We start from the raw sequence: 14,096 nt of genomic DNA, 5'->3' as shown, positions 1-14,096 counted from the left end.
AGTGTGCCCATACTCAAAGGTTCAAATAATCTAAAAGCTTGGATAATTTGCAGGTTTTGATATTTAATAACCACCAAGGGTGCTTTTTAACTGAGAGAGATGATGGTCATTGGAAATCAAAATATGAAGGTCTGTTTAGTGCAAAAACAAAACAGCATCAGGATGAAACCTCACCACACAAAAACAAGAAATCTCATTTACAAGACATACATCGTTTGAACATTGAGTTCATCCTCAGCTTTCAAAGTAAGGTGAAACTTCTCCCAGGGAAATTTCTCTGGATCTGGTGGTTCCATTTTGGCACACATAGTCTGCATTGTGTATGAGGAAATGGGATGACTGCGTAAACTGTTCCTTTCCACGGCCGTTTCCAAATGACAATCCAAGAAGACTTCTGCAAATCCCACACTATCTGTCTTAAAAAGTGTTCAAAAGTTACTATAGCAGCAAGGTTTATTGGGGAAAGGCATTGCTCAAGTACAAGGCTTCATTTAAGATTAAGAGGTGGAGTTCATGCAGCAAATCTGAGGGGATCAAGCTGGAGTCATAGCAAGCAAGTCCCTAGACATCATTGTAATGAAGTGTACAATAATACAAGTCATGTACTAGTACTTGATTTAATCTGGTCAATAATGTTATTATTTAGCTAATGTCTGGCTTTGACATAAAAACCTATCTGGAATGCTGTGGTACACTAAAATAACAATGGGGTAAGGGTCACAACTTTTCAATTTGTGGGTTGAAGATTTTAGTTTAAGTCCAAGCTTTCTCCTTGTGCTAAGCCTCTGAGGGGTGCATCAATTTAGCGAATGTCTCAGAGGAGATGACTGACTGCCAAGACTAGTACAAGTATTAACTTTATTGCTATTCTTTGAGGGGAAGTAAATGAAGAATGTTGTTGTCAATTTTACCCCTGAACTGGTCCCCAACTGGTTGTAATAATAATTTATTGTATAGAAGTGGTAAACAACATGTTGCAATAATTATTGCCATATAACCCTAAAATGTAAAACAAGAACAACATATTGGTTCTTACATTTGCGTGCAAGTTGAACGTACTCATATCGCATGCTGTGATAGTACATGTTGTCATCTAATAGTATCACATGAGTAGCACAATTCAATCTGTAAATAATATTCAAATAAATAATTATGTTACAGGTTCTGCCAAGCTTGGGAGTAATCCGGTGCAGCCTCCTACCCTACATGTAGCTCTCTCCTTCTGCCATTCAACTACAATCAGCCTTCCGAGGGTAAGGCCGACAGGTGACACAATCCTAAAAACTGGTGACACATCTGTTTCTAATCAACAAAAGTGACCTTCTTGAGCTGCAAAACTTTGATGGCAACGTGAGAAACACTGAAAAAGATGGTGACATTTCACACGATTTCTGTGTGCATGGTCACGACCGTCATGAAAAAATGGAAATGGCCATTAGTTAAGCTTCCAAATATCTAGAAGGTAGCAGAGAAATTTGAGACATCCCTGATATTTCCAGAAAATACAAAAACAACAGGCAAATTGCATCTGCTTCCCTGAAGGGGGGACCCCGGGCTTATATGGGTTTATATAGGCACATGTAGTGGTGTCTTTGCTTCAAATTTTAGCCATTGTGGTGAGGGAATTGTGTGTACATAAATTTATGATGACCCTACTCTTGGAGAAAACATGGGGAGTTTTTTCTCTGGTGAAGTGAGAAGAGATCGGGAACTAGATTGGTTTCCACTCACTGGCAAGATGGCAGAAGAGTTGGAAAATGTTTGTATTAAAATCAAAGTTTTTTTAACCAATCAAGCACGTCAGCCATCAAATATTTGTACATATTTGCATACATGAGCTAGTTTATAAATTATAAACTTCCTCTTATATGCAAATATGTACAAATATTTGATGGCTGACCTGCTTAACCCCATGTATATACCAGTACTGTTTCAAAGAGGTCATTATTTACGCTCAAAAGGTCATCATTAATTTTATTAGTGATGCACTGTGATTAAAAGTAAAAAACTAATGAGTTGATAGATAATAAGTTCTTCATTCACCCTGATTATAAGCATGTTTATAAGCAGTGTTTCTCCCTTGTTGTTAAAGAGAAATTAAAGCTCTATTGCCATTAGATTGCAGTCTTGAGTGTCTGCTAACCCTTGCATTTCCAGGTTCTGTTGAATCTTGGGCTTTGTTAAATACTGGGGACTTTGCCAGAAAAAATGTCCTCAGCGAAATTCAGGAATTTTGAAATGCACATTTAGAAAAGTCGCCACATAGGCCAGGGTTCGCCACCCTTCGGGGAAGCCGATGAGAAGAGCACAATGTAAAGTAATTTGCAAACATACCTAGAATCAGCTGAAGTAAAACAAGGACATTTCCTATTCTCTTTGGACAAATTCTGCTTAAAAATATTCCAGAACTCAGAAAAAGAAGGCAGCCCTTCCCTTTCTGGACCATCACCATTTGCGCTTAGATCAAAGTTATTTTCTTTCTTTTTACTTTTTATCATATTCAAAATTCTGTCCACTGCTTCGAGTATACGCCTCCTGTATTGCTTCCATAAGGAATCTTTTGAAAAATCGATGACGTTTGAAACCAATCGAGTGTCATTTTGTTCTTCGGCAATCTTTGGAGAATCTCTCCCCAGAAGTTGACCTCCAGCAATATCGTCATTTAAATCCAAATCAGGAGGAATCAAATCATCATAACAAATATATAGTACATGCACAGTATCCCCCCTTGTGTTTCGCACGTATCTCTGTATCTCACTGGCCAAAGTAGACTTTCCAGAAGCTGGAATTCCACACAGTAAGACAACAGCTGCATTATTGTGCTCCGCCATATTGAAAACTCCCGGTGGGAAACTGGTACCAGAGCTCCCGTCATTCTCTGCAGGTGCATTGGTTGTCTCGTGACTTCTCTGTTTTTCCGACAAAATAATTCAAAATGGCGAGCGAATACGATGGAAAAGCAAAACCTGCCGCTGTCTTTCCTGTGATTGTTGTCACTGCAATTTGGGTGATTGTAGGTGGAGTCATTCCCTTTTTCATCAGAGGAAAGAACAGGAGGTAACAGAAATCCCATCTGTTGATTTTGTCAACCCAAGTCACACTGGTCTCAGGGTTAACCCGATTCAATAAGCTTACAGATTATCGTTTTCTTTCCCAACAACTAAGGTATCAACATCTTAACACACGCATTGACTTTTGACCTTGAGATTTTTTCCTGCAATAGGCTGTTTCAAATTTTTAAATTACGGTTAAAAAGTTACAGTCGCTTATGTTGATCAAGCCAGTGGGAGGCATTGATATCTTCGTCTCAGATGACATCACAATTGAAGTAAGCTTACTTTGCCTTCCTGTTTTCAAAGATTTTCTGCTCTCCCGAAGCCGTTTGTGGCATTATCTCAAGCAGAAACTCGTGGTTTTCATCGAGTTCGTCGTGGGTGAAAGGAATGCTAGAGAATAGTAAACTTTCAGGCAAAATAAATATTAAGGATATGATATACAGTGAGGAGATCTATGACGGAAGACATACGACTGTCATAAACTGAAACTACAACTGTTTATTATGTTTGATTCATTTCAATGATATGTTGCTAAAAAAAATCTTTCAATCCCTTAGAAAAATCGAGGACGTTTTGGTTAACCACCGCCACCCCCCCCCCCCCCCCCCAAAAGAATAAGCAGATATAAGTAGATATTTTCCCTTTTGATGCATACTGTCATCTGATCAACATTTATGATGTGATGACATTTATGATAATTATCATTACGAAGTTCAAGGGTCATCAACACAGTGTTTTTGATATCTTAATTATTGCAGCCTTATACAGACCATGCTAGTGTTGAGTGCTGTTTGCTGTTGGTTATTGTATCCTTTTATTTAAGATATTAAACCATTTCAACTTTACAGTGAGATCACACCTCACTTCAAAAGATGAGTTGCCCAGACACAAATGCCAATGTACAGCTGTAATGTGTGTTACCATAGCACATAATAATGAAAAAGGAACTTTATTTAAGTCTCTAGTCTTCTAGTGCTGGAGCAATAATTGGGGACACTGTAAACTGAAATCAACAACAGAAATGAAAGACTTAGAAAATCTTTTATTTCCAAGGCGATCAATTTCACGGATACCAATTACATTTTCATCATCCTATGGCAAACTAGAGAAAATTAATTACTTAGAGCCTTTTTAATCTCAAAGACAAAAATGTTTATAAATCACATGTATGTATAGTTTATAAAGGGGACTGGTTTTGCAGTGATTAGATCGGTGAGACCATGAGAAATGTGCAAGTATGAATTGATGAACATTCCAACACTTCTAATGACTCTGAACCTGCCCGTCACCTCAACGAGAATCATTTGCATTCTTTTGCTGGTGTACTCTCTGCACAGCCAAATCCTTTTATAAGCGCAGAATCCTCAAAGGCCAAATGATCCAACAACTGAAGCCCAGGTTGAATAGACCAATCAAAATGTCGCGAAACTTTTCGCATCAGGAATTACCTAAAAGATCTAAAATATGGGTATAGCGGACAGTGCTTTAATACCCTGATGATGACTTACATGTAATGTCGAAAACATTTTGTTTTTTACTTTTAAATTTTTTAGCATTGTAAATTGTTCTTTTTGAAATCAACAAATTAACGCAAAACAAATCAAAATGTTGGTTTTTTAGATGAGTACCTGGAGCAGAGAAAAACTTCTTGGGGCAGAGTAGAGAACCAAGGGGAGTCAGGATGACTTAGTGGTCATCAACCAGGCCTCCCACCTCTGAGACCCAGGTTCAACCCTGAGGTCGCAAGTAGGATGAGTTTTGGTCGATCTCAATCCGGCACTGAGAGTTTTTCTTCGGGTACTCTGGTTTTCCTCCCTCCTCAAAATCAACTCCCAGTCAGTTACATCTGGCTGGATCTGCAGTGCCCCGAGATCACACATGGATCATATGACGGCAGCCGTGCCTTCACATGTATTCAATCCAATCCCATAAAGCGGGTTGATCCTGAAAAGCGCTTGTAGAGAGCGGTCAACTAAGCACATTTATTTTACATTTAACTAACAAACTCAACCCACATATGAACAAGTGCTCTCACCACTATGCCAGCCCTGCAACCAGAAATGCTCCAAATTAGATGCAGGTTAATACATGTAATATTATAATAATAATGATTATGTTTAACTTATTTTCTTTGGATCAAAACACCACATCCTATGATCTCTAGAATTGTATGGGACCAAAAGACTTACAGCATCTATGATAATTCTTTTGGTTTGGTTTCCTGTGTCATCATGCTTTGTTGTTGCCTTGACGTACCTTGTAGTTGGGTCTGTGCTTACTTTGCTCAGCTCAATCCTCTTATCGGACCAGAACTCAAACCAAAAGCATTAAAAGCAGCTATCGAAGGGTGGGGAGGCAGAGATGTCTAGTCTGAGGAACAATTTGTAATTAAATGAGACAAAAAGGTTGGTATTAATAATAATTCATTGTTGTGCATATTTCATCTGCTATAAATGTAAGCTAGGTAAAATAAACATGTACTTTTTTCAATATTGATATTTTTCATTGTGATGTTTCAACACCTATGTGTTAGATGAAGGGCTTTAGGAATACAGTAATAGGCATAAGTGTCCTCTGTCTGTCCCATCTTGGGCTGTTTTGTGGACATTACTAAACAACGAAACACCGAAACTGCAAAAAAGCGAAACGAAGCACCAAAACACCATGTATGACCCCACCATACATTGAATACTAACCGACAAAGGTTGGATTTGAGATTAAGCATTGTTTTAGGCCTAATAAGTTATTGCTCGTAATCTCAGTCTTAATCTGAATCCTAATCTTAATCTCAATGAATTAGGAGCAATAACGTTTTAGGACTAAAACAATATTTAATCTCAAATCCAACCTTTGTCGGTTAGTATTCAGTGTATGATGGGGTCATACATGGTGTTTTCATGTTTCGTTTGGCTGTTTTGGTGTTTCGCTGTTTCATGGTTTAGTAATGCTCCTGTTTTGTTGAATAATGTTTTAGTTTGCAAGGTGATCTTGCATTGGGCTGTTAAAAGTAATAAAGCCAAGTGGGATAAAATAATAATTTCATTCACTAACTGTTCTAATCTTGTTGTGTCAATAATGTAGTTGTACCCTACCCTATTGTAGTAATGGTGTGACTTTTCATGAAGGCCAATTATCCTTCTAAATATTCTGATGCAGAGAAGAAATTTACAACAAAATTATATTTTGTTAGAAATGATTCAGGTAAACTGAATGCTCCTTACTGAAGTTGGGATTACTACAATGTAGTTCTCATTCTGGTATACACATAGGAGAATTACTGGAGACTCTGGTGATGTACATAATTATGTATATTTGAAAAGATTGTAGGATTTACTGGGCCCTGGAGAACAAGATGATTGAGTAAAATAATACTACTACAGGCTACATCTACCATTTAGCAGTTAAAAGGCTGATTATGTATAGTCTGATATATGCTATTTTCTCTTGCAGAAAATAACCCAGCAATTACTCTTCTTTCATTGGTTTGGGACAGTTGAGTTGTCCACAAGATACTGCATTCTAGAGTTTAATAATATGGAAATACTTGAGTACTTAAGTTCAAGACAAGGGAAATTTTAATGCCATTGAAACACTGACAGTGCTGAGGCAAATTCATTGAGTTTGAGCAATTTTTAATTCACTTCATTGACCTCTCTAAGCCTGACCTCTAGAAAGCCATCACAAGATCCGTACAGTTGGACTATCCTTGTGACTAGCGTAACAGACTCGTTTGACATTTTATTTTCTAATGAGTTAGTTAGAAGTTACTAATATCATTAACAACGACTAAAGTGCTTCCATGTACAATTTGGTTAGTGATTTCTACCTAAGAGCATTGTCAGTTGTTGTTACTAACAAACTTACCAAATTTAATCAGAATATTTTCACAAAAGAAAACATTGTTAAAATACTGAACTGCAAAATGGTTCGAATTGTCCAATCAAGGAGCATGATTCTATCTTGGGATGAAAATAATAAACAAGATTCATCTTCAAAAGGGCTTTCGTTGTACAATATGAATTCTGTGTCCTTACTTATTTTTTTACAAATCGTGCCTGCAATGATGCTTGATTGGAGAACTCACTGGTTTCTATACACCTTAACCAACGCATGCTTCAACCAAACTCAGCCCTGGACGGTACCGTGTCGTGTGAAAAAAAAATACAGTTTTTTTTTTTACTTAATAAGCTGAATCTTTGTAAGCTGTAAATCACTTACCGGTATGTCCGGAAATGCATGAAATGGCGAAAATGGCAACAATTGACCAAAACCGCATGCAGGGGTTTTATTAGAAGCTGAGACCTGGGTACTAGCACCCATCTACGCTGAGTATAACACCTGCCTTTGCTCAAAGGAGATCTCAAGTCTCTTCTTTACGAGCCAGAGGGCCCAACAGGCCGGCACTTATCTCCGGTTTCTGTAGCATGAAGTGATTAGGAGTATTTCTACCCCACCCTCCTCCCTGGATGGGATGCTAGTCCATCACAGGGTTACCCCCAGCATTTCACCGGTACCCATTTATACACCTGGCCGCGGATGTTCAAACGGTGGATAGCGCTATCTAACGGAAAAATAACTATCCAGTGAATATGTCATAGCGTAACCAATAATATTGCGCTATCCACTAGATAGTGATTTATCCTGCGGATAGTGCTATCCATTGTTCCAACAACTGGGGCCTGGGTGGAGAGAGGCACTGTGAGAGTAAAGTGTCTTGGCCAAGAACACAACACAATGTCCCCAGCCAGGACCCGAACCCGGACCACTCGATCCGGAGTCCAGCACTCTAACCATGAGGCCACCGCGCCTCTCACTCAAGATCAATAGCTAGACTAAATATACTCTATCACCAGGTCCCTTCCACTTTAAAACTTAATGCACATGCATTGCTGGACATATCTCCTGTAAGTTTGACAAAACATTAATGGGACTTAAGTTGTGACTAGAGCTGTAATCCTTGGGCTGCAATTATCTGAAGACCAAAATATTGGCACTAATCCATGTAATTCTGAAAATGGGGTCAAAAGCCAATAATGGCAGAACAGTATTTGACCTAGTGATGATTTAACGTGAAACCTAGCCCATGATTTTAAAACTTGATTGCAGCATCTGCCCCATGGGTCAAAGATTTCATTCACTTCAGACCTAGAAAAAAAAGTTGAAATCCCAACTTGCCCATTGGGCTAGCAAGCTTGATGACCAACTTGCCTGAGAGGTTCCTCCACTTGCTTGGATTCATTAATATCATTATTTCTTTAAAAAGTAAGAAAAACACTGTATAATATTATTTTGTCTTTTGGCATCTTTTAAGTTCTTTGACTGATTGATTGGGTGCTTGTCAGGTTGGCAATTGGTCAGAGGAAGTCTGTCACTTGCCCAAGGGTGAAATCTACTTGTCCTGGATGATCAGAAGGGATTTCTGGAGCACTATACTTTTTAAAACTCGAATGCACCTCAACCTGTTGCAGCATGGTTCTGTAAATTTATTCTTTTGCACCATTGGGTGTCTTAAAATGAGGGAACTTTCATCGTATTTGTTCTCTGAAACCTGATAACATAACTATATAGTAAACAAAGCCAAAAAGAAAGCCCCCCAAATGAGCAGCGTGTCCAATACCATTTGATTGATAAGCAAGGAGAGAGTCAATGATTCCTTTTCCATCCTGCACACTGTCCATCAAGGGCACTAAATCCCTTAGAAACAATATTCCTGCCACAAATGCCAGATGACAAACTTCATACACCACTTGTCTCATGACTCGATTCTGCCATTCATGATTTGCAGCTCCCATCCTTCGACGTCTTCTGAGTTCGTTGTATTTGTCATACAATGAAACTATGTTGGCACAAGTCTCTGCAGCAATAATTGAGCACACGGCAGCACTCGCACCTATGCATGGTGCATTTCCATACACTGATGTGTAAATTTTATCTAATATTGAAGTCTGCAAGACTTCTGCTTTGCTTCCGATAAAATCACCAAGAAATCCCCATGATTTTGGTGAGGGTAAAACGTTGCCCCACTTTGTTTGATGGAAGATGTAAAAACAAAGCTGCGAGAGATTTCCCATTACTCCTCCCCCAAGGAATACTGCCAACAAATGCTTCCGACCAAATCGTCTATGGACCCGGAATCCATCAGGTATAAGTATGGTCAAGTTACTCATCAAATGGTGTTCATCTGCAAAAAGAATAAAGTTGGTTGTAAAATAGAGGGAATTTCTCCAGGACACCTTGTGGTCTCATTGGTTACTTCTAGTCACAACAATATTGTATAGTTTCCAATGTTTGGCCAAAAGACTGGTGAAATTCCAATTATTGTTGTTGCCTGTGAATTTTAGGTGGTGTAAGTCTAGGAAATCGAATGAACTTGCTTGCTGGTTTTGTGATGTATGGGAACGAGTGGCGCTTTAAAAGATCTCAAATTTCACTTGACTATGGCTCATGCAATTTGAGAACTTTCAAAACATCTCGAGTGACCATAAATCACGAAATGCACGAGCAAGTTCATGTCATTTTTTGTTTATTTTTTTTATACTCAACAAAATTACTCCATTGTTGTTTCCATAGCAACATCTTAATCGCACTTTATAGCCTATTTATGCGTTCATCATTGACCAATCAGAAACGCAATATCCTGTTGAGTTTTATAATAAAGATGAAAAAAAACTTGAGAGTTTCAGTCTTTATTGCCACAGAGAAGCTAAATTTGAGTGCAGTTACACAGGATCTTCTGCCCAAAAATCACTTCAGTTTATTTGTCTATAAAAGATTTAATTTCTTGCCAATTCCTGGTTAATGCAAGAAATTTTCATCCAAGAAAGGCACTTATTTATTATCATGATACATGAAACAGCTGCTTTTCTAATCCCTACAAAATATACCAGTGAGTTGACCTAACGTTGTAAGTAGTACACTTAATTAATTATATTATGTAAATAGAAAAGGTTGGAAATTATGAAAAGGTGTCTACTCATAGCTTATAGTGGAGGAAAGGGCATGTCTTTCCATTACTATAAACTTACTATATTGCTTCATCTTGTAGTCTTTCATCTTTTAAAGTCAATTTTGGCCAGTTTTTGGGATCTTTTCTCAACCAGTCAACGAAAAAGCTCTTTACACAGAGATTTAAGCCTAGTTTCCATAATTATGATCTGCACAATGGTCTGCGACCGTCGGACGGCTGTCTGCGTCGGTCTTATCGCAGACGATTGTAAACACAAGAGGCAGATGTTTCCATTTAAATTTGAAGCAATCGCAGACAAACTACCACAAATCCTCCGCGAAGTGAGGGGAAAAAGGAGCGCACTTACTTCAAGCCCGATTGCACATGTTTCAAGGCGAACACTAGTGTGTCGCTGAATAGGATGCAGATCATCTCAGACACATGTTTCCATTAAATAATTGTCTTAGTTGGAAGCGTCGTAATGGTCAGCAAAGTAGGACTAGATTCAACTTTCATGATCATCCAGGCCGTGTACCACCGGTTGTCACAGATGCCAGGGACAGATGTTTCCATAAGTCTGTGACAAGGCGCAGACCTATCGGCAATCGTGCTGCAGACCGATTGTAGACTGTTGCAGATTATATGGAAACCAGGCTTAAGAAGTGATCACAAAACCACCTTAATTAAATTTCCCTGAAAAGATATTCTTTTCTTTGTTATAAGTTAAGAAAATCCAATTTTTAGCCTTAGTTCTGATGGCTTAACTGCAGAATACTCTGCCACTAAATTTGCTGGAAATACGCATTATGATTCCTTGTTATCATATAAATCCTGTTAATAGTCTGCCAGTTTCTGTGTAACTGAGCATTTAAATCAAGTCAGCTTTTGGTCCACCTGTGCATGTACAACTGATTACGGGTCTTCGTTTTTCGAGTTCAGAAGGGCACAGGAACATAAACTGCCAATGGAATAGACTGTGATCACAAAACCACCTTAATTAAATTTCCCTGAAAAGATATTCTTTTCTTTGTTATAAGTTAAGAAAATCCAATTTTTAGCCTTAGTTCTGATGGCTTAACTGCAGAATACTCTGCCACTAAATTTGCTGGAAATACGCATTATGATTCCTTGTTATCATATAAATCCTGTTAATAGTCTGCCAGTTTCTGTGTAACTGAGCATTTAAATCAAGTCAGCTTTTGGTCCACCTGTGCATGTACAACTGATTACGGGTCTTCGTTTTTCGAGTTCAGAAGGGCACAGGAACATAAACTGCCAATGGAATAGACTGTTTCACAGTTTCTGACACCATCTTGGTTGGGGGGCAAATGCGGTTCAAATTACAGTGAACATGTGGGATTTTGGTCGAATTCAAACCTCTTAAAGGCAGATTCAAAAATTTTTTAAATATCACTCAAAGGAAAATAAGATGATTGCACAAGGCACAACGTCTCATGCTGGATATTTGGAATCTCCTCATAACGCTTCGGGAATTTGCATAATTTTGTTTACAAGGGTTTATATGAAATTTAAAATTTTCGTTTATGGTCGTTACAGCTTGATTGTCATCGTCATTTTAGAGGTGTTCTCGTCAGACCTTAAAGGAATTATAATGGTTCAAAGTCTGCAAAATTCCCATACATTCACTGTAATTTCAGCCGGGTTTGCCCCCCAACCAGTATGGTGTCAGAAGCCGTGAAAAGGTCTATTGTCGAGATCAATTTCTCCCACTTATCCATGAAACTTTCCCAGAGACTGATACACTCTTACGGGCTCTGTTTTACCAAATTAATATATTATATAGACAATATTATTTTACCCTGAGTGCAAATGGATTTTTTTTCCATAAATGTCTACATTTTAGTCTTTAGCGTTCCCAAATCGTTGATGATATCAATGAAAAACGAGACTTCCAACCACACTTAACCCTCACCTGCATGGTGAAAGAGATTACTAACTAGCGTGTAATATCGTCCTTGAAAGAGATTTTCGGGTGAGAAAGAGAAGTGCTTGTTCAATGTAGAAGTTGACATGTTGAACAGGAATCCGAGAGAACGCAACCGAGCAAATGGAGAGTTTGGTGAAGCCCGAGACACTAAACATGGCAACTGTAGACCTACAAGACCTGCCAGAGTGATAGAACAATCTTTAAGTTCCTCCAAAATTGTCCCTCCATGATCACAGCAATTACCCCGATTAGTTCCAGGCGTCACTTCTTGGTTGGCAATAAACTGGTAACGAAATTGGTTGCTAGAGCCAAGGCCGTCGTGCTTTTATTAGTCAATACTTACTGATATTTATACAACACGATCTCTTCCTTATTGAAGAATTATCCTTCATTGTCAATTTGCCTTAAATGAAGTATTATCCTCCATTTAGTTCACTCTGTCCCAGGACAAGTAAAAAAGAAACAATGTAAAAGCAGCCCCTGGACTAGCCTGCGAGCAAGAGCTTGCTCGCAGGCTTACCCCTGGACAGGATTTGAACCCGGAGCACCCACTTTGAAGGAACTGTTTTTATCCACTTAACCACTAAAGATCAATTGACTAGAAAATGTGCCGATTATTTAGCAAAGCTAATTAGTATATATATGTATATATATGTATATATATATATATATATCAAATCATTGCTGAATAATGGTTAAGTCTGAAGCTTGATTTTAAAATGGTTAGCTTTCTCTTGCAGTTTAGTAACCGACATTTTTTACTGTGTAAGCTTGCTTCTTAGCGGGAGTTAATACACGTTTACAGCGGCACTTTTGGAAGAAAAAAATATTCACATTAATAAAAAATGACATACTCGTAGTTAGTGATGTGGCAGTCTAGTGGTTAAATGAAGGGATTAATAATCAGGTTCCCAGGTGAGGTCCTGCGAGTCCAGACGTTGGGGTTAGGCTTTAAAAAAATTATGTTCATTTCCCATGATCCCTATCAAGCTTTCAGTGTCCAAAATGAACGATAATACTTCACTTGGAAGAAAGTGACAATTAAGAATATTAATAGTCCTTCAATTCTCTGAGGGAGAGACTTGGTTGTATTTAACAGGTCAGGCTACCGCTTGTCATGAATTGTGAAGATTCTATTCCCTTTCTTTCTCTCTTTAGAAGTTACACGATAATTGTAGATGGCAAGCAAAATATGAGCTAAAATAAAACATTTTGCCTTCTGAGACGGCGCGCACCACAAACCCAACGACAAAGCGGATTTTAAGACAGCGCGCATTGCTTAAACACGCGCACTGCTTACGTAACAACACAACTAAAGGCAGTCTCGACCCAAGAGCTCTTCAATTGGGTGAGCGTTATTTGGGATAGACGAGAAAGACAGAAGTTGACTAGCAATAGAGTTACTTTCACAGAGTTAAGACATCAGAGTTGAAGTTAAGTTTCCAAAATCTTGAATTCAAGATTTTGGAGGGCCTAAATCATGAATTCAGAAATACATAAATACAAAAAAGTATCCTAAACATGCAAGAAGCTAAGCTTAGGCCTATAAATTAGGCCTAAACAAAAGTTTTTAGGCCTAAGGTTAGCGTTTATGAATGTTGGCTTCCAAAATCTTGAATTCAGGAATTTGGAAACTTAACTCTAACTCTACGACATAACTGTACGAAAATGACTCTAAGAATAGATGTCCTCGAAGGACATCTTCTCTTTCACTTCAGTTACATGAACGGGGACAGCTATTCTTAGACTTATTTTCATAGAGATATAACTTAACTCTAACTCTGATGTCATAACTCTGTGAAAATAACTCACGGGCATAGCCAGGATTTTTCAAAGGGGGGGTCACACTGTGTCAAACAGAGGGTACTCGCGTTTTCGCAACCTGAATATTGTAGGTTGTTTGAGTAAAAAACGGCTTACAAAGGGGGGGTCACGGGCACCCCACCCCCCCCCCCCCCCTAGCTACGCCCTTGTAACTATTGCTAGTCAACCTCGAGGTTGACTAGCAGTAGAGTTATTTTCATAGAGTTATGTCGTAGAGTTAGAGTTAATTAAGTTTCCAAAATCCTGAATTAAAGATTTTTGAAGGCCAAAATCAAAAAATACAAAAAGTATCCTAAACATGCATAAAAGCTAACCTTAGGCC

The 14,096-nt window shown here is 38.4% G+C and overlaps 2 protein-coding genes across 2 annotated transcripts in view; both read right to left on the bottom strand.

Annotated features, from left to right (window-relative positions):
* The window catches only part of LOC138040699 (L-seryl-tRNA(Sec) kinase-like), a 7,587-nt gene extending 4,749 nt beyond the window's left edge, over window positions 1–2,838 (bottom strand). The window contains exons 1-3 of the mRNA XM_068886379.1: window positions 2,335–2,838; window positions 1,037–1,125; window positions 211–412 (exon numbers count right to left, since the gene is read on the bottom strand). Of these exons, the coding sequence (XP_068742480.1) occupies window positions 211–412; window positions 1,037–1,125; window positions 2,335–2,831 (788 nt within the window). The 5' untranslated portion in view covers window positions 2,832–2,838. The remainder of the gene's footprint in view (window positions 1–210; window positions 413–1,036; window positions 1,126–2,334) is intronic.
* A 3,666-nt stretch (window positions 2,839–6,504) lies between these two features.
* On the bottom strand, window positions 6,505–12,200 carry LOC138043660 (uncharacterized). The gene is made up of 2 exons (XM_068890031.1): window positions 11,936–12,200; window positions 6,505–9,237 (listed from the first exon to the last, which is right to left on the bottom strand). Exons 1-2 carry the CDS (start codon window positions 12,033–12,035, stop codon window positions 8,582–8,584), a joined length of 756 nt encoding a protein of 251 aa, XP_068746132.1. The 5' UTR covers window positions 12,036–12,200; the 3' UTR covers window positions 6,505–8,581.
* Window positions 12,201–14,096: the final 1,896 nt, after the last annotated feature.

Source organism: Montipora capricornis, chromosome 3, assembly GCF_036669925.1.
Source record: "Montipora capricornis isolate CH-2021 chromosome 3, ASM3666992v2, whole genome shotgun sequence".
Classification (NCBI taxonomy): domain Eukaryota; kingdom Metazoa; phylum Cnidaria; class Anthozoa; order Scleractinia; family Acroporidae; genus Montipora; species Montipora capricornis.
Note: the sequence above shows the minus strand (reverse complement) of the source record. Positions and strands in the feature narration are given on the sequence as shown.

Excerpts from the sequence above, each read along its gene's own strand:
- LOC138043660 (XM_068890031.1), bottom strand. The coding sequence starts at position 12,035 with ATGTCAACTTCTACATTGAACAAGCACTTCTCTTTCTCACCCGAAAAT. Across the intron at positions 9,238-11,935 it reads TAATCTCTTTCACCATGCAG|ATGAACACCATTTGATGAGT; the intron begins GTGAGGGTTAAG and ends TTCTTTTTGCAG.